This window comes from Mytilus trossulus, chromosome 4 (assembly GCF_036588685.1).
Source record: "Mytilus trossulus isolate FHL-02 chromosome 4, PNRI_Mtr1.1.1.hap1, whole genome shotgun sequence".
In the NCBI taxonomy this organism is placed as follows: domain Eukaryota; kingdom Metazoa; phylum Mollusca; class Bivalvia; order Mytilida; family Mytilidae; genus Mytilus; species Mytilus trossulus.
The window spans coordinates 10,692,318-10,714,613 of record NC_086376.1 but is presented as its reverse complement, the minus strand read 5'-3'; the positions used below and the strand labels follow the sequence as shown (position 1 = coordinate 10,714,613).

The following is a 22,296-nucleotide window of genomic DNA, read 5'->3' as shown; positions in this document are numbered from 1 at the left end:
TGTCATCTATAGCTTACTTCATTTTGCCAAATTTATTGCAATCAAAATACATTAACAAAAGAATAATCATAAAAATATTTACATTATAGCACCATAAAGACTCATTAAAAATATAGCTTGAATCAATAAACATTATTGCATAGGTTTTATTCATTTTAATCAATTTCCTGTTTTTGACAGCCAGAAAAACGTACTATCAATTCAGAAATTATTGCATGCATTTATTATTGTGATTTTGTCATTTTAGACAAAATGCAATATAATTTTGGCAATATTGATAATAATCCTGTTTTATTCATATAAAAAATTTCAAAATGCCAGTTTAAATTATTGCGATTATAACCATGATAACCCTTAACATTTTTTGCAATAATTTAACATCACAATAATATCTGAATTAACAGTATATATATAGTAATTATTTATTTTTCTGTGATTATCTTCTCTATGATTCTGTATCTCTCACACATCTTGTCATAGATCTATAAATATAAGGGTAAACCATAAGTAATCTTATACTTGTAGTAACCAATAATAGATTTCATAGTATCATGTCAGCTCATGTAGTTAGTTAGTAAACCCATTTCCCTATTGATCTCTTATCTTAATAAGCTTAATCACTGGGACTATATTGGACAGGTAGCATTGCCAATGCTCCTCCAGATAAATGAAGGACCATTTTGATAAAAAAAATATTTATTTTTTAACAATGGCAGTCATCTTTATAGTAAACTGGCAAGGGTAATTAATGGTACTTTTTGTTTAAAGAAACAAGTAAAAGTAGGCACCTTTGGGATGATTGTGAGCTATTTACTGACAACAAATGGAAGTTTTTAACGACCTTGACTGGCTATACAGCCCTTGCACGGTCGGCCCTGGCTTGCGCCTTTTACTGCAGATTGAAACAGTGGTTTTATAGGGGGAGGGACTTTTTAACATGTTGCATTACATCAGTCCATAAGATTTCTTTTTTGACTTGTTTTATAATTTTCTTTTCAGGGCATTTTATAGCCAACTATGCAGTAAGGGTTTTGCTTATTGTTGAAAGCTGTACAGTTACCTATAATTGTTATATCTGAATCATTTGGTCTCTTGTGGCGAGTTGTCTCATTGGCAATCAAACCACATCTTCTCAATTCTTATATAAAATGTTCACATCAAAAAAGAGTTCCATACCTTATGACATTGATAAAGAAAATTTGAAGAGCTAACTGGTAAATTTGTGTGGTTAAATATCTCATTTACTCTTTTTTTTAAATCATTTATAGTGGATAGGGAAACAAGTTATTATTATTATTATTATTATATTAATCCCTTTCCACTTTGCAACGTGCTAGTGCTGCCTTGTAGTGGCAGTAGTCCGCTCTCTCATTTACTGCTTTTGATAACAAAAAGTAAAAGTTTACCTCAACACAACCTGGAGTGGGTTTAGCAACACATACTGGCTCAGGATGATTCTTCACTACATCTTCAAATGGCTTGCCAGTACAGGCTGAAAGAAAATAATCAAGTCAGAGTTACATGTGTTAGTTATATCCTGCCCAAAATAGCTTGTTTCCCCCTTATAATCTGTTCATGCTTTACAATAGTATTCTTTGAATGATCTGGCTTAACTCATGTACTGAGGATTCATCATTATTCATTGGATACCAAATTTCGTGGATACAGGTGAACCAAGAAATTAAATGTTCAACAAATAACAAAATTTCTATAGGCTTGTAAGCAGACTTTGGTAAAACCACGAAATCTAATATCTACTAACATGTAAGTTTTCCTTAATCCACAAAAATTGGTACCCACGATAATAAATGAATCTACACCACTTAAACATCTTTGATTTTTCAAAAACTTTAAACAAGATATTACTATATTGAATTTAATGTGTGCATTTACTATTGCTAATCTTTAAAACAAGATAAGAATGTGAGATTAATTGATGTCCTGCCACCCTTGTCAAAGTACATTACCATAAACATTCTGAATTGAGTTTTAATTATTCAAATGTTCATTCTATTACATTTCTATATTAATTTAAACATCACATACATGTACATAACTAAGGTGTTTTTTAGTTATGGTTTCAAGACCCTAAATTTTAAATACTAGAAATCCAAGAACTATTTTCAATGACCACAAAGCAAAAGTTCATGACAAACAATAAACAATCCTTTTATATTAATTTTGTACCTTGTATAGCTCTATAACATCCTCCCAAAGCTGCTGAATCAGCTATCTGTGTTGTATAAACTGGTGCATTAAATACATCTGCCATTACCTGAAGACAAAATATGAAATTTGAATACTGGACAATTTATGTGTACCTGGTATATAAAACATCTAATAACAGTACTGCTGAGAAAGGTTGTCAGACCTAAGAATTAGTCAAAATTAGTGGAATAAGAACTTTATAAATAAAATATTTTTTATTTATTTCAATGGAAAATAGTTTTTGTGTGAACACAGCCATCCTTCTTACACTATCACATTAAAATAAAGTACAATGTAATTCATTTTGCTATTTCATATTTGCTCATGCAAGCACCTGCAGAATTAGCTCAGGTTGGTTAATTTATGATCAGATTGATTTCTCTTACCTGCTGTATGGCTTTGTTATTTGATGCTCCACCTGTAGCCAGAAGTCTTGTCTGCGGAGCTGCAAAAATTTATTTAAGAAAAGATAATACAGCAGTATATGATATATAACTGAACAATCATATGTGGATAAAGCCGATTTTTACACTATTTTAGGGAATTTAAGTTTTTGGTCAAATTTTATCAGTCTTGAAATTTATCTGTCTATCTTTTACACAACGTCTTATGAGATTAATATTCAGTAAAATTTCATCAGCAACCCTCATTTATCTATCTTTTTTTATGTTACAATAAAACATATTACAAGCATTTGGACTTCTATTGTAACTTTATTAACATTATTGTAAATGGTAGTCATGCAGTCTTGATGTTTCCAATAACTCATGAATTCTTGACATATCAAGATATAAGATTCAATCCCCCCTCATGAATGTAAAAGGTAAATGTCAAAGTATATTTTGTTCATATCAACCTACAGCGTTTATTAGCTTAATCACCAAAAGTGCAATATATCTAAGCATCGATCTGTGAATTAATCATAATTTCTCTACTGATGACTCAGAAATATCAAATTGCTGATTATGCCATGACAATAATTGTCAACACATACCTGTCACCCTTTAAAATGATTATTCAGCCTGATTATGTGACTGTGATAATGGTTTGGATCAAGTGTTCATGTTAGGAAATTGTCAATGCAGTTATATTATTCTGATTAAAGAAATTTTATAGGCTTTTCAAATTTTGTGTCTTGTGGTAATTTTACAGCATTCTGATGCAAGAAGTGGCTTACTTTTGTACTTTATTGGGTAATTTTCTCACCAAGAGCATACACCTGTTTCAGTTACATTTTTTGTATTTTCTCACCAAGCATACACCTGTTATTTTCTTACTTATTTTCATGCCTCTGAGTTCTGAATAAACCCTTCTTGCTATCATTTGTCCTTCTAAAACAGCTCTTACTTCTACATCTGGTGGGAAAGCATCTACCTGCAATACAGAAATAAAGTCTCAAATAAATTTATCAAATACCGGTACACTACTGCCGCTCTAAGATGGCATTTAAAGAGTGGACACTGATGAAAGTTATAATACAGTTTTAAATTGATAAATGTCTTGGTTAATTATTAAGATTATGTTGCATCTCATAATTGTTATTGGCACTGGTTGGATTAACATTTCAATAGGACAGTATTTCAATATTTAATTAAGATTTGTATAGAATATGAACATAATAAATCATGAATTGATATGACATTATGCATGCAATCTACATCAATATTTTTTTCATTTAATTTTAAGAGTACCTTCTCGTTTTTCTCATTGAATCTAAATGTTCCTTTTACAAATGGCTGGACTTCAACCTGACCAAAAAACAACCCTGAAATTAGAAACAACACTCAAATCAGAACTGTTTAAATATTGTAATTAAAATTGAATTAAGGTCCTGATTATAACTAATGATAAATAAATTACACAGTTGCCTACATAGCATAAAAAATTGACTTTGTTGTTTATTTGCCAGGAGATGGTTCAGATATTTGTTTATTGTTTTATATGGTTGTTCTTGTGTTGTGCTGTTGCATCACTGTCCAAGGTAAGGTATAGCAGTTGGCACCTTTAAACATGTTTAACCCCACCCAATTCTGTTTTTGCCTGTCACAAGTCAGGAGCTTCTATTTTTGTGTTTGTGGTTAGTTCATGTCTGTCAAATTTGATTTTTTGTAATTGTTTCATTTTCTTTCAAGTTGGAGCCTTTTATAGCCAACTTTACCTTAAGAGTTTTTCTCATTGTTGAAGGCCATACAGTTGCCTTAAATTTCTTACATTCATTTCACTAGAACTTTGGTGGAAAGTTGTAACTTGTCACATTGGCAATTGACCATATCTTCATATTTTTTCAACATACAAGTATAAAGAAAATCATTGAAAGCATGGTAGATTGGATGTTTTTTCCTTAATACTGCTTTTCCTGAAGTTTGTTTAGAATATTGATCATCATTATCTACTCACCAAAGTTGCCATTATTTCCCATAGGCGTTGATTTCACCATATCCTCAAATTTCTCCCATGATCCAGCACATTTGTCTTTTATAGCTTCTCTTTCTAAGGAACCATTCTTAAAACTGGAAAGAGTATTCAACTAACATAATTTAAATCCTACAACATATACATATAATATGACTACTGGTACATATCTTGGGGGATGCACACAAATCTAAGTAATAATTGGACATATACTAAATGATATATTACTTTATTCACTTCTAAGTTCTGTGACATTGTAAATAGAAGTTCAAAATAATATTTTAACAAAGAATATTCACCAATACTTCATGGTCATAGTTTTACCAAGAGTAAGTTTGAGTCATAAGTTTGAGTTAAACCTAGTCAGTCATACATACATTTCAGTACATTTAAACGAAATGAGTAATATATATGTAATTTGGACAAAGCATAACTAGTCAAGAATTATGTAAAAATAGTGCAAAGCTTGGTTTGAATTTAAACATACTTGATTTATAGATTATCGTTGATTATCTCAACGAGAATGATTTTCTCGCTTGAGCTGGAACAGCGAAAGTGAGAAAAGCAATCGAGTTGAGATGACCCATGATAATCTGTTTATCGCTATTTTACCTATGACGACGTTGTCAATTTCAATGTCAATTTCGTTAACAACGCACGTGGCGTCCTTAGTTTCTAACGATAATTTTTCCATCTCAAGCGAGTAGCATGATATGAAAATTATCACAAAAAAAGATCAAAGGAAAAATGCACAAAATAGCGATAATATTTGTTATAGTATAGCTATAAAAAGATACATATTCATGTCATTCAATATGCAACGTTAAACATGTAAACAATTGTCCTCCTTTACAGACCCTGTGTGTCCCTATGAGGGTTTAGCTTTGATAAACAATTAACTTGGTTTTTACATAAAATCCAAATGGTGAATCAACACCTTTAAGAATCCATTTTTTAGAGCATCTGAGTTGAGTACCTTGGTATGCAGGGTTGTCAAATATTGCAAATTGATGAAAGACTAAATTTATTAACCCTTTCCTCCATAATGACGCCTTTTGACGCCACCCCCCTTACTCCATAATGACGCCTTTTGACGCCTGTGTAGTGCCTCAGTTGAAACACTTTGACTACAAAGTGTCTGCAGTTGACTTAATAAAGTTTGTATCCAATATGAAAAGGAATATCATAGGAATATCTGACTTAAATTTATTTGATGAAATAGTTGTTTTTCACAATGCCTCAATACTTCAAAGCACAAGTTCAGCATTTTATCAAAAAAATCCTATGCGAATCAAGTATGCAAAAAAAAAAATTCAATGGAGAAAACTACAGTTCAAATGGTCTGCAATTTTATTAATCACATCAACATGTTTAGCCTGCCATATCTGACTATTTGAGGTGTTGTTATTAATTCAAATAAATTTAGTTCTTACATGTTTTATCTGGTCTATAAACTAATTAAACATGCATACACATGAAATGTGGAGTATAGTTTCATGAGAAACTCTGACAACAAGAATATAACCAGATGTTTGACAATGTATAATATATCTAGCTCTAAATCATCCTGACCACCTAGGTGTTTGTGTGATAGCGTGTTTGCCTCAGGTGCATGTGAAACAATGCAACAGAAATATAACAGCCTAATTTTCATCAATATAATTTAAAATAAGCAAATATGACAGACATGTAATTTGTTGCTGTGCAACATATTTTTTTATCGTTCATAATTTTGTACATTAACATGATTAATAGGTCATTAGTTTTCTCCTTTGAATTGTCATTTCTTGGCCTTTTATAGCTGACTATGTGGCATGTGCTTTGCTCATTGTTGAAGGCCCTACAGTGACTTTCAAGAAAATGGACATGAAAATTTATAAACTTCAATTAAAACATAGTTTTTAGATTTCAATTTTGAAAGCACTTATAGGTGTACATACCAAACCATAATCATATAATCATTAGGGTCAATTGGGTTGACAAATACATGTCCCTCGGTTTCTGCCCTTTGCTGTGACATCCACAGAAAAACTGTATCACTGGTACCAAGACTGACCTGTGTATCAATGAATAAATTAAGCAACGTTTACAGACATAGGTAAGCATATAAGCAAATTAGCATAACAGAGTACTCATCAAATACTGAGTGCATAACAATCTTCTTATCTAAAAAGCAAAGCAAAAGCTTAATACTAGTAAGCTTAAGGATAAAATACTGTTTAAAGTTTGATATATACAATGTGATATATTTAATACAGTGGATTCATTATTATTCGTTGAAAACTAAAAATTTCATGGATTTTGTGGGTAAAGGTCAACCATGAATTTAAAAGTTTAACAAAATATGCATTTTCTATAGGCTTGTATGCACACTTCAGCAAAACCATGAAATGAAATATACACAAAAATACAATTTGTCTTCACATTTTTTTTTTACCTAGTGTGGAAAGGAAAATCATTTCTGAATGTCTGTCCTGTCTTTCAATTAGGATCTAGTTTCATACCTTTTATTTCCACATGTAATCATGTGGTCAGTAAAAAGATATAACTTAAAACCAACAATGCATCCAAGCAACAGTACACTACAACATTTCAAAATGAAACAAAATTGGTCAAAATAAACAAACCAAGAATTTCAACAACAATTTTAGAAACTTTTACGTATTTCATTTTCTTTTTAAAGTATTAAAAGTTTTATTGGTCTCTATGTGACCCTTATCTGTCTCTGAATAACCTTCAGACACCATTCAATAATTATTATTTTTTTACAAAAGTGAACTAATGCCTGGTGAATCTGTAGTACTATAGAGTCCCTGATTTTTTATAATGATGCTAAATCTTTAAATAATTATAACTGTGATGCAATTTTTTCAAGGAACTTGTTTGTTACAACACGAGAAAATCAAAGCGCGAAAGCGCTGTAAAGGCAGTTAATTACAGGTTGTGTGTATTTCTAGTCCAGTTATATCATTATCTTCCATAGAACAGAGGTGGTTTGAAGAATTTAAGATTTAGAGTTCTTTTGTACCTAGTTCACCTATATCTAGTCTACTGTTTACAGTATATTTTCTGTGCCTCCCATGAAATGCATTTTTAGCCATGGCCTTGTCAGTTTGCTTTAAATTTATGAGTTTGACTGTCCCTTTGGTGTCTTTCGTCCCTCTTCTTTAGACATATAAGAACTTTTCCTTTTCAATATAAATAGACTATTTTTAATTATTGATTGTATACACATATTTTATGACTCCCATAAAAAATAGTTCACAAAGATTGACTAGTCTCTGTACTGTGTGTATAGCAAGGACATCAAGTAACATAATGGTAAATGTACATAGTAACATGTCAACTTTTTTGATGACCATACCTGTCAACTGTCAGTATTTGCAGAGTATTTCCCCCATCGAGCTCAAGGCTCCCAAATGGAAATTTTGTGAGAGCAATTTTGTCTACTATTTTAAGGAAAACAATTAATTCAACAATGGCTATGAGCTTGTTAATGCACGAAGAAGCCAAAAACCACATTGGAATATATTTGAAGGGTATCCATGACAAATCGCCCCACTTTTTCAATAACTCGCCTCACTTTAAAAACAAGAGTGCACACACTGAAATGTCTCGCCTTCTTTACTAATCATTGATATTCTGTTGATAGTCCTAATAAAAAAGCGTTATTACAACTGTCACATAATCTTAACATAAACCAAGAAAACTAAACATTGACCTTTGAACCATGAAAATGAGGTCAAGGTCAGATAAACCATGCCAGGTAGGCATGTACAGCTTACAATTCTTCCATACAACAAATAATATTGACTAATTGCTTATAGTTTAAGAAAAACAGACCAAAACACAAAAGCTTAACACTGAGCAATGAACCGTAAAAAATGAGATCAAGGTCAAATAAAACCTGTGCGACTGACATGTAAATCATGAAATATTTCCATACACCAAATATAGTTGACCTATTGCATAAAGTATTAGAAAAAAAGGCCAAAACTCAAGAACTTAACTTAAACCACTGAACCATGAAAATGAGGTCAAGGTCATATGACACCTACCAGGTAGACCTGTACACCTTACAACCATGCCATACACAAAATATAGGAGACCTATTGCAAACAGTATAAGAAAAACAGACCAAAGCACAAAACTTAACTATAACCACTAAACCATGAAAATGAGGTCAAGGTCAGATGACACCTGCCAGTTGGACATGTACACCTTACAGTGCTTCCATACACCGAATATACTAGACCTATTGCTTATAGTATCTCAGATATGGACTTGACCACCAAAACTTAACCTTGTTCGCTGATCCATGAAATGAGGTCGAGGTCAAGTGAAAACTTGCAAGGTACGCACATACCAAATATAGTTATCCAATTACTTACATGTATAATAAGAGAGAAATTATGTAACATTACAAAAAATTTTAACTTTTTTTTCAAGTAGTCACTGAACCATGAAAATGAGGTCAAGGACATTGAACATGTGACTGACGGAATCTTCGTAACATGAGGCAACCATATACAAAGTATGAAGCATCCAGGTCTCCCACCTTCTAAAATATAAAGCTTTTAAGAACTGAGCTAACATCGCCGCAGCCGTATCACTATCCCTGTCGAGCTTTCTGCGACAAAAGTCGCAGACTCGACAAAAAAACTGCCCCAACCTGGATTACCAAATCACCCCACTTGTGAACTGTGTTAAATCCCTTTAATATTACTCCTGCCAACTGGTCCCATCTAATGGAAATGGGTGAAATCTAGATAAATATATTATTAACCAGGATGAATTAAGTAATGCCAACTCGCCCCACTTATGGAAAAAGATGTTATTCCATTGAATATTAGTTAAATTCCTTATATTGCATTTTGATACATTTAACTGGTTACTTTTCAATTGTTATGCAAATAACTAAGCTTCAAAACTTAGTTATTCTTCAACAATCAGTTTTTTTTTAGAATTATAATTTCAGTATATATCAATAATAGTAATTAAATTAATTTTCGGTTTGTTTGTATTCTGTGTAGATTAGTTTTCATTAAAGTGGTACGAGTTTTTATTTTTAATTGTATATATTAATCTAAATATTACTGTTTTTTTATAAGTAGGGCGAGTTGGCAGGAGTAATATTAAACATGATTTGACCAATTTCACATGTGGGGCGATTTGATAAATCAGTTTGTGGCGGTATTTTAAAAAGTGGGGCGATTAGCCAGTGGGGCAACTTGTCCTGCTTCCATTTGAAGGCTCCCTTGAAGGTTTTGTATGACTATATGGACCATCTTTCACATAAAACCCCCATGTGCATTTTGAAAAGTTGGCAGATATGTTTCTAACTCCAGGCAAAATCTACCGGTATGAATGAAAAAGAAAATTTCAATTAAGGCTATGTGGCCATAACAGCTGTCTCATTAGCATTTTAACCACTTCCCATATTTGCAATTAAAACAATAGAAGAAAATTATTTAACGCAAAAACAAAACTTGCTTGTAAATATGAAATTCTCTTTTATACAGTATGAGTTTTTCTCATTGTTTGAGATTGTACAGTAGTACCTGTAACTGCTTATACCTATTTCTTATTCACTTTTGCTTGATAAACTCACTTAATATCAAATACATTGTACCACATCTCCTTATTTTTATAAGCATTCCAATAACATGAACAATTGTAATTCAATTCTATATACCAAAGCAAAATGAACTGCACCACCTTCATTCACTAGTATGCATCTTTTGGCAAAATACAAGTTCTTAAATGACACAATATATATTTATTGATAAAAGAATAAAATTTAGTATTCAACTCTTTAACAAGTATAAAAAAAGCACAGCTGTGTCATAACTTGTGAAATCTGTGCTGAAAACATAGACATTGGTTTTTGAGTAATTCCATATGTGAAGCTCAACATTAGCTCGTCAGTTGGTGGTGGACAGTTAAATATATAGTTCCTTTCTGTAGGCTAGGATGAATGACTTTTCAGGAAAACCAATTTCACAAATCAAAACTTTCCTCTAGATTTCTCCTACAATATTCATCCAGTTTAGTTCTCAAGTTTGTTTTAATTGGACACCGTCCTGATTTTTAATTTTGCAAACCATTCAGTCTCTTGCTTGCAAATGGTGCATGAAAATAGGATGGGTATGGCAGTAGACAAGTCTCTTTAAAGTGGGTTTGTGCCCTGAAAAAAAAGTTTTATAACCAGGGGTGTGGAAATGCTATGCCCGACTCGTACATTTGAACAACCGGACAAGTAATTATTTTTGTCTTGGTTGCCCGTGGACAAGTAAAAAAATACACAAGACAAAGTTCAAATCCAACAAAAACATAAAATTAATTTCAAAACGTATAGAGATGTTTAATTTATGTAAGAGAAACAAATGTTCAGCAAGTAAAAACATCAATGTTCATGACGATAAATATTACATGATACCGGAAATAGATCGATTACCAAAATAAATAAAATAAGTATGCGAACCCGAGTCGCGTAACATTGCATTGGCTTTGTCCATTGACCCGGGATCGTCGATTAGGTTTTATCCGTCATTTGCCGGAAGTGTCATTTTGGCGGGAAATCATGTACACATACACACGTAGATTGGCTGGTACCCGATCGTAATGTTACACATCACATATATCAAATAGCTAATACCCGGAACGTAGTACCGGGAACCAGGATAAAACGTGGACAACATACATAACTAGAACCGAAATTGAAAACGCTTTACGGTTTCTCGTTCATAAACCGAATTCCGCTTTGAATTATAGAAAATGCAATATTAATCATGTTCAGTCGACTTTTCATTGTTATATCAACGTCTGAACTAATTAAAGAATCTTTAGATGTCAGATAACACTCGAAATTGAGCCGACCTCTTTCCACACGGAATACACATAATGATAGTTTGTAGTCAGGTTGACTGCTTATAATGCAAAATACACACTAATAACAAGTTCTAAAAAACGAACAATACACACTGATCGTTTCTTTAGTCCCCAATGTAAATGAAAGAAACAAAAACCATATTATACCATAAAAAGAAGAGGAGAAATTCGAACATTTCCGGATCTATTTCTGGCCAAAAGACCCCCTGCAAAGATTGCGTATGAAAAGATGAACCTCATGACTTAAAAGTCAGGCCTTAAAGCACTGCCTTTAAAAATTGAACATGTCAAAACATTTTTTTTTTAAATTATAATATCATTAATTTCTTGTTGTAATTATGTAGATAAAATTTGGTTAAAAAAGTAATTTTAGTAGGCTGAACCATTCCACATGCCGAAACTTCAAAAACAATCTGTTTATATTGTAAAGCCACTTCCATCTAACCTTAACTTCAAATTAAGTACATGTAGCACCGGCTTTATAATGCCTCTACTAAATCCCAAATAAACACACTTAGTGGAATTCCTGTTTGCCAATTTAGGTTAATTTCTAAACATTTGGCTGAAAATCTTCTCATTTTCTAATATGTGTGTAAGGGGAGTTAATTCATTACTTGTGACCTTTTTATATGCATGCTTTACTGTATATATATGCTACATAAATATTAGTCAATTACTATTAGTTTGATATATGTGTGTAGCTTCAATGAAACTTTTTGTTGACCAATCTTTTACTTTTCAATAAAGAGGGGAACAAAAACATTCTCCGTGACTGCCATGTTCTAGTATGTGTAATTAATTCATAATATGCAAATATATATCAACCAGGATATATAATCATTGATAATAGGTTAGAATTACAGAGGACTTATCTTAATTGAATAGCCTTAATCATGTTAATGAAATACAAATTTAACAGGAACAGATTTTTTTGTCCTAAAATATTCAATCTTCATCAAAATATCAAGCAATTCCTTCATTTATTCCTTCATTTTAGGCCAAACTTTTTTCTGCTTTAGTACACTTTTCATACCAATTAATTTGAGGACAAATTAGGTCTGATTGCAACCTTGTACATTTTCAAAAAAATAACAAAAATCGGCTTGATGTGTTTTTACCAAATGAATGTTTTCTTGAAAGTTGGTCATCAAATATAGATATGAAATCAAAAATTCATATGGACAACTTTTGATTTGATTTCAATTCAATTTGAATTTAATTAATTTGGATGGTCTTTTTCTTATGATTTTTATTTCACAAATCCATTGAAGCTGTGTTAGTAATATACTCTTGATTAAGATGAAGATATAATGCCTCAATGCTGGGAGGAAATAACTGGTGCACCACCTAGACACTTACCCTACAAAGTTATAAAACTCATCCTGATGCACAGGGTTTATATAAGCATCGCCTATTAAAATTGGTCGCCAATCTGGTACCCAAAGGAAGATACAATCACTGGTTCCAAGACTAAACTATGAAAATGAGGAGCAAAAGTTCTAATAACTTTGTGAGCATGCTAGAACATGAAGACATTGAAGAGTAAAAAAATATGTAACATCATAGAAATTAATCTAGCATCACAACATTTTGTCATGAAACCAAGTTCTATAAAACATTTTTTAAATTCTTCAAACTAAAAATAGAAACAAAAAAATGTATCTACTTTTGTCAATGGATCATGGCAATCCACTTTTAAAATTTTGATAAACTTTTACTAATTTATTCTATTCATAAAAATGTACCGGGAAAAGAATTTTGATAAGAATAAAAATCATTGTTTTGAAAAAAATTGGGTCAAAATCTGAAAATTGCAATCAACAAGTTTTACAACAATTCTAGCTATGAACGTGATGAAGAGAAAAGTTCTATAACAAATCTATGAAGAGAAAAGTTCTATAACAAATCTATGCAGAGACAATATCTATAACAAATTTATGTTATGAAGAGACTAGTTATATAAAAAATCTATGAAGAGCTTAGTTCTATAAGAAATCTGCCTGGAGACATTATTATCAAAATGCACAATGGGTGTACTTATATTGAAACCTCAAACTAATGTTGAATAATGAAGTTTAATGGAGTAGTCAACAAATGTAATTAAATAATGTAATTTTTGTTTAGTTAACATTATCACCATAAAAGCAACACCTATGTCTCGGCTTCCACAACTTTTGCAGGTGAGATGAAATCGCAATTGGTAGCAGTGTAACTCATTCAATTCATTTAAAATAATATTTCCTGTTGGACAAGTTAGTTCAGTTCATTTCTATATTTAAAACAGCACATCTAAAAAGCATTTCTCATATAACTACAGGTGCTGCTAACAAATCTCACAAATTTATATCCCTACTTCCTCATAAAGCAATGCTAATGTTTGTTATCTACTTTTGAAAAACCCATTAATAATTCAGATAAAAAAAATAATTAGAGGTATACAATGGCATTACATGGCTAAGAGTCTGAGAAATTTTAAACAAAATGTGGTGAGACCAACTTTATATCTTTCTTTGATTTTGAAGGAAATGAAATACCTTTACTAGACAATATGAAAGCAGAGAACCAAAATAATCACACAGTTCAGCTTATATATATCAAACTTGGTATAACATATATAAAAGCTATGAGTTGTTGTGGGTAAGTGAAGTGCACCAAAAAGTTTGTATATATGCAACAATGTCAAGAAAGGACATGTATCTGGAAGAGTGGAAGCAGATAAGTGACAGATCTACATATGTTTCACACTATATAGTTTACCAATAAGAAGCTTGGTTCCAAATATCAAGATTGATGAGAAAATGTAAAGAAAAATTCTTATATGTGCATTAATAACACATATGAGGCAAATTAGGGGTAAATTTACACAGAAAAGCTTACCTACATATTGGTGGTAAATTTATAGAAGATCACACAGAAAAGCTTTCCAATACAAATTGTAGTGTTGACTAATGCTTACTAATGATAACTGTAGTGATAGAATAAACAGGATGTTGATGAGCAATTGACAAGAAAACACATCATTTAGTGTCATACTTATTTGAAAATTGATACCAAATTTCAGGAGGGTATGAGCTTTATTTTAACTCAAATCGTCAGAATGTAATGCAAAAATTTCACAAGATATATTGCCTCAAGCTCATTTTTACTAACTACAGTAATATATCTATACAAGAAGAATAAATTGTACACACAAGCTTTCTTAATGTGTAATAACTATACATTCATATAAGGATATAGCAGTATATAAAGCAAATATAGACCAACACCTAATTCAGATGACTTATTTTTGGGATACCAATACAATTTGTTCCATTTAGACAATTTTCAAATGTTCAATGAATCTTTAGTCATGCATTAGCTATAAAGCATAGCAATTTAATTTCAGGTTCAGTAAAGAACAAAAGACAGCCCCATCCATATCTCTGTTTAGAAATTATTAACAAAAGAATTCCCTTTTAACAACTTTTTCTGTAGCACTCAAATTTAAGATGGCATTTTACACATCTCTTTTACAAAGACTTCAATTATCACAATATTATTTATAGGAATTTTTTTTAAAGAAGTGTATAAATGAGAATAGTACATTTGTACATAGATACAATTAAATACTTACAATAACATCCCCAACCCTAGGTGACAGTCCTGCTAGAGATGCTGAAATCATAACAAATATATTACTATATATAGCATATATACGTTGCCTTGGTACTAGATATTTGTAAAAATGTATCATCATTTGGATGTGTAAAACAAGATTAATTGTTTCATCTAGTGCTTTCCCATATAAATCAAGTAAATCTTAAATATATAATTGAATTCTTTGTAAAATGGAAAAAACATAGAAAAAGTTAAAAAGTTAATGTATGATTTAAGATTGATGTACACATTTTTGTGAAATGCAAGCCAGATGTCTACATATATAGTATTGACATTTTCAGAAATATGACTTACAATTATTTAACAAAAAGTATTACCCGGGATATTAAGAAGACTTAATAATATGTTAAAGATACACTGTTAATCTTCTCTTAATTTTGAATAGTTTACTTACAGGGATTATCACCAGTAAATGCTACAATCTTACATTCATCAGGAAAACCATATTTATCACAGAAATAGCTATGAATATTTCCCTGAAATATAACAATGACAATAATCAAAATAATCAATGTTATAAAGATACAACAAGATATACCATTTGGGGAAAGGCAGAACATAAGTGTTGTTTCTTGGTGATGAATAATTTGTTTTCAAGTACAGATTTTACCTCCTTGGGTCAAACATTTTGTCTCAATCTTTCTACTTATTTGACTGTATGGCACTAATGTTAACTACCTGGTAAATTTGCTAATATCATAAAAAAAAAATCTAAAAAAAAAAAAAACAGTATTTACTTTTCATATAATTGGTTGTTATTTTAAAAACGTAAAACACACAAAATAGTTTTATATTCAGGTTGCAAGAGAAAAAAAGTTGTATTTTATATATAAATTGTAAAAGAAACATTTATAGAAACAGATGATATAACTACTTCTTGTACACATTTTCTTTAACTTCCTTAAATCAAATAACCAATAATTGACAGTTTGTTTAACATTTGTTTTTTAAAAAGATTAAATTCAATACACATATAAATGTGTTAACACTTTTGATATTTAGTTAAATTTTGTCTCCGAAAGGCCTTTGAACTGCTCCAGATAAACTTATGATGTAAAAAAAACAATCATTTTTAATTCTGATGTCAAATTTTTGGAACTGTGATGTCAAAGCTGATGGTACCTGTGTGATTTTACGTAATGGTGGACAAATTGGCATACAAGTATAAATATGTCTATTAACTTACAACTACAGTGGGTGATGGAACAGGTTCTCCTAACTTTTCTCCTAGATTCTCACCACAGGCCTAAAAATGAAAAAATAATTCACATATAGTTGTTTAACATGTTCCAAGCACATCATTATATCACAGCCTCTGGTTGCTGACTTATTTTAATTATTTGAGACTTGTTAGACACAGAAACAAGAAACAAAGCTTGTATTTTAAAATATTCACTTCAACTTAGGATTAATAATGAAGGTACTACTGGACAAAGTCTAGTCACCTTCTGATTTAAAAAGGCTAGAGGTTGATTGCACAGTACAATCTTACCAAATAATAGCAGATGTTAAAGTTCCCTTCACAAACTTCATCTCATAACTCTAAACACTGATATTGATATAAGAAATTTTATATATGGGAGCAATTAAAAAGTTATGGTTTTTTTTTCTGTTGATGAATGTTCCCTCTGTTTATTCTATTATGCATATCTAGACTAAATCCTGAAGATAGCTATGTAAGAGCAAAATATTAAACTTACATCTAAACATTGCTTAGACCATGTTTTAGTATTGATATCCAACAAATTCATCCCACTTCCATCACTAAAATCTATTGGAGCATAATCACCAATCAAAATACTTGGCACAAAACTACTGACCAATGATATCCTCTGAAAAACAAAGATTTATTTAAATTGATGCATTTTGAAATCATGGTATTTCATTACAACCAATGGATTAATTCATTAAAAAATTATTGAGGATGCAGGGTGACATGAAAAATTTATGTCTATGAGTTGATAGGCAAAATCTTTCAGCCAATCAGAAGGCATTTTGCATTCAAAAATAAAAATATGACATGTAGTCATGCTGTGCCTTTTTTAATACTATTTAGTTGGTAATTTTGAGATATTTTTCTAAAAAAGAACTATTATTGGATTGCATTTATTCTTCAAAACTGAGAAGAGTTTGTTTTTTTTCTTTTTAGTTACACAAACCTCTGTATTGGCATATGTTTCAGGGTCATTCTGTGAAATCTTCATTATCTGTTCACCAGTCATTCTTACAAATGCTCTAGAACCAGTTATTTCTGCCAATTTCTGAAATCATTAAGTAATAACTAATAACCAACATACCATTTGATTATATTTTAAAATTCTTTAACATGTTTAATGAAACAATTCTTATTTTTTAGTATCACTGTTTTTAAAGAAATACATAGATGCAAACCAAATGTTATGAAATAGGAAAATTAACATAATTTGTTTTTCACAAACATCTGGTTGTAATAACAGTTATCTGATTTTAGTTAATTTGGACCAGGTTAAATGAAACTGTAATAGGTTCTAAGTCAATATCATGTCTATCCCACAAATATTCCCAGTATTATTTGTATATTTGTAAGTGTTCTTTGGTGGTAAGGTGTTTACATAATCCATCAATAAAATCTCAATTGATTCAATCCATACAAGTTTCATAACTGTAATGTATGTAAAAATTAATGTGGAATGTTTCATTGGGACAAATATGGTGCCCCAAATTTCTCACATACCCCATGTCCCCACATTGTCATTGGAGAATAAAATAAGTGTAAGAAAAAAAAATTGAACCATAATTTCCTGTCAATTTGCAAAAAATCATGAAATTCTGTTGTTTTGTTTCAGAGGAGTTGTGATGACAAACTGTTGCAGTTGTACATTGAAGCAAATAAGTTCCAAGGGGCGTAACTCTGCAACTTCGTTGTGTGGGGTATAATAACCATTGAGTGTGAGTTTTATAACATTTAGTTGAGGCAAACTTTATTAAGAGAATGGAAATGAAAAATTCAACAATTTTTCCATTTGTAAAGGGGCATAACTCAAGAATGGTAAAGTGACACAACCAAAATTTAATCTTGATCTGTGTTTTGTGGTAATAAGTATTATGTATAAGATTCCTAATATTTGATTAAACTAAACGGAACAATAAATGTAAAATAATCTGTGTTCCCTTCCACAATAGCATCTTAATAATGTCCAAATTCACAAAGCTACAAGACATACTGAACATATTATAATTACCAGAGGACCTCCTACGCTTTCTTCTAACTTTTGACATTGTGTCATAGTACTGGCATCCATCCATATTGGAGACTCTGGTACACTAAAACCCTCCTAAAAAAACATCAAAATTTTGTTATTTTATGTAAAATTATTAAAAGTTGTGGAATTTAAACTGCTCCTTGAACCACATTGGTATGACTGCAAATCTAGTAACAGAGATTGACATAATTAAAGGCCAAATTTTCTGTCAAAGTGGGGAGTAAAAAGAAATCAACTTCTATTTGTACATTAGTGGGCATAGATTGTTTATTTACATGCTGTTTAAACACACACATATAGTAGTAAACAAATATGATATATCCAAGAATTTCAGCTGTCATGTAATTTTACCCCTAATAACAGATATATTCTAATAACTGCCCCAATATGTTGAAAACCCAACTATGCCATGATGTGAATTGCCAATTTATTCTATTCTAGTATAAATATGTATTGATAACATATTTTAACATGTTTAAAAGTGCCAACAAAAATATTTGATTGAAAAGAGCTATAACAACTGTATTCCATTAAAGTCAAGTTCTCTTTCATAAGCTTTCAGAAACTATATTATTTACTTTGAGCTGATCATGTAGACTAGCCAATGGTTTAAGTTTATTCAGTTTTAACTTTGATCCCTTTTTCCAGTACACACTTCCATGTTGCTGCAAAGAGAGAAAAAAAATTGTTCCACAAAGCATATATAACAGCCATCAAATATACATTAAACATAAATTTTGCGGTCGTATAAAAATCTTACTGTAGTTACAAGTATCAATTAATACGAACACATAACTTTTTTGTACATCAAATAAAAATTCTGGGTACATGTATTTTCAAATATTGTGAATTTTCAAATGTTTATGTTACAATTGTGTTTGTATTGCACTTTTGATCTGTAAAAGTTGTGAATACAATAAATCCATACCTGTCCACAACCAGATATTCCCATGACATTGGAGAAATCAAACAATCCATTCTGTAAACGGAATAACAGAATATCCAGTGCCTAAAATACAAAAAAAAAAGTGTAACATAAAACAAACAAAATGAATAATTAACAGTGCCTAAAATACAGAAATACAGCGTACAATAAAATACAATAAAACATAAACATTAAAATATAAACCTGTGTAACATAACTTAGAAAAACATAACTGTAGAATAAATTACTAGAGTCTACATTCTGAGTATCTCTATTGAACATGACTGATTTGTTGAAAGTCTTAAAGATCAAGTTCTTCCTCAAGTTTCACAAAAGTGGAACATTACCTATGATTCATGAAAATGAAATAAATTTCAAATAATTACAACCAGACAGACATGTTCAGCTTACAATCCTTCCATACACCAAAGATACATTTCTTGCTAATAGTATTCAAGAAACAGACATTATCACTGAACTAGTATATATTTGTTTAGGGGCCAGCTGAAGGACGCCTTCGGGTGGGGGAATTTCTCGTTTCATTGAAGACCTGTTGGTGACCTTCTGCTGTTGTTTTTTCTATGGTCGGGTTGTTGTCTCTTTGATACAGTCCCCATTTTAAAATCATAAAAAACTTAACATTGACCAATGAACCATGAAAATGATGTCAATTTAACATGATTATGATAGACAGATATGTTTTTCTTATAATCATTTCATACACTTAATATATAGTTGACCTACATGTATTGCTTACATATGTAGTAGCAAAAAAACATGCCATATCATGAAATTTAACATTGACCAAAAGTAACATGTTCTGCTATCATGCTATGGTAGATCATTAATTCTTTGTTTTCAAAATTCCAATAGGGAACATACATAATTCTTAATGTAATGTAACTGTGCCTTATCTACTATTCTACATCTTACCTTGACCCATAATGCTGTAGGCACAGTTACCGTAACTCTGTCATCATGTACATTGACTCCTCCTTGTGTTCTGAAAAAAAGTCTGACAATTATCCTTAAATTCATGCTCTGAATTTTTTTCTGATTAAAATACCTTAAACTCTTTCAGATTTGATCTCTTTTGTATTTCTCCATAAACATGGGAAGGATAATCAAGTGTTACAGTAGTGTATTTTACTATTATACTGACTAGGTTTTTTTTACAGCTATTAAATACAAATAAATGAATTGTATTTGAAATATATGAATATGCAATACATGTTTGTGCATGTATTACAATTATGATCTGTCCAATTTAAATTTGGTTGTAACATATCAGTCTTACTTGAATTCTGGCAAGTCTGTGTCAAATCTAACTGCTTTCTCACAAATAAAATTCAATTCTTCATCGATTGCTACACATTTAATCTGTAAATGAATATGAACATCTATCATGTCTATATTGTTGTACATGTATAAAAATGTATCATGTTTGTTGTGTTCATTCAATAGAGAAAATAAACATTTATGCGATTGTAATATTTTTCAAGAGTCCAAAACAGGAATCAAGGCAAAATGACCTGGTTAATTGTGTTGTACACTTGTTCTTGATTGACCAGGTTGGGAACACACCCTACATGTATATATGGTGTTTATATCTATATAGAGGGATTATCCTTCTAAAGAGATATACATTTGTACCTCTATAAAGGGATTTATTTGTTTAGATTGGATTTAAAACAGGAAGATGGCATATTGGCATTTTCTAGTTATCAGGTTATATTGACTATAATCTATACTAATATATGTATATCAATTATTGCAATTTACTAAATATTGGAATGCCTACTATTCTGCTAAAGGGACATGTAGAGATGTACAGAACTTACAATCTTTCAAGTACATGTACATGTACCTATCTGAACACCTGATCAACAACAAGAAGGACATTCGACCTTTAAATCTATTAACAATAAACATTTTCTCATTGAGGCATAACTGAGTTGAATTCACCTGATCATTACAGCTTTCAATCATGATGAACAAAAGAATGTATATTCAGTGAGTTAAGTAGTAAACTGGAAATGTGCATATTAAATTAAGTATGTTGATTGGTGCATTTAATGTTACTGTCATAATAAGTAGTGTAGTGAATGTGATTTTTGTATTCAATCAAACAAATATATCTCTTTATAAAGTTATATACACCATGTAGACAGTTTTTTCCCCCAACCTGTTGATACACCATATCGCTATTTAGTCCATTCCTGGAAAAACAGTCATTTATACAACTTCCTGTTTAGGTCACGCGTGACAAAAATGGAGGTCATCAGCAGTGAGCTGAGGGAGGAAAAACTTTAGAAAGTGATCATCAAGAAACTTTGATTTCGTATGATCCACTTTTTTCGAAATTAAAATTGAAGTAAAAAAATATTTTGTTTGAAGTATTTACGGTAGTATAAACAGGTCTCATTAAAAAGTATCATGCATGGTGAATCGTTTAAACAGGGTCCCAGATAGCTTCAACTGGATGAACAAGTTGTGTAATTTTAGAACTTATCCGGAATGGAATAAATAGCGATTAGGTGTATTGTTGTTGTTTTATACCATTTTCAGCAAACTTACATTTGTAGCTCCATTATGACAGCCATTTTTTACAAATGGAAGAAGCCGGAGTTCCTGGAATGATCAGTTCTCATTTGGGGTTCTGTGTCAGAAGAGAACCAATATGACCATACATGTAGGCATAGCCATAGCCATAAGCACACCATCTCATATCATTTTGTCAATATCCTTTATTTATAAGTGCACCTGGCGCATACATTTTTTAATTCTTAAAATATTCTGACTAAAGTGAAGAAAACCTCTCTCACCTGCTGTGTGCTAAAGTCAAATCCTAAATATATCGAGTTTCCACTCATGTTACCACCAAATATTTGTCGTTTTCGTCTCCCAACCATCAGGTATATTCACTAAAGTGTTAATTTTTATTGCACCCTTTTTACAAAA

The 22,296-nt window shown here is 31.0% G+C and overlaps 1 protein-coding gene across 2 annotated transcripts; it reads right to left on the bottom strand.

Moving 5' to 3' along the window:
- Window positions 1-22,296, bottom strand: LOC134714647 (xylulose kinase-like). 2 transcript variants are annotated; one of them, XM_063576069.1, is made up of 19 exons: window positions 22,161-22,296; window positions 20,633-20,715; window positions 20,269-20,338; window positions 19,339-19,419; window positions 18,989-19,075; window positions 18,390-18,482; window positions 17,328-17,429; window positions 16,869-17,000; window positions 16,355-16,414; window positions 15,563-15,644; window positions 15,125-15,165; window positions 6,561-6,676; window positions 4,606-4,718; window positions 3,900-3,973; window positions 3,486-3,582; window positions 2,595-2,653; window positions 2,188-2,275; window positions 1,407-1,492; window positions 1-482 (listed from the first exon to the last, which is right to left on the bottom strand). In XM_063576069.1, the coding sequence occupies exons 1-19, from the start codon at window positions 22,245-22,247 to the stop codon at window positions 423-425; spliced, it is 1,611 nt and encodes a 536-aa protein (XP_063432139.1). In that variant the 5' UTR covers window positions 22,248-22,296; the 3' UTR covers window positions 1-422. The 2 variants fall into 2 exon arrangements, with proteins under 2 accessions (XP_063432139.1, XP_063432140.1); XM_063576070.1 differs by lacking the exon at window positions 22,161-22,296 and adding an exon at window positions 21,177-21,254.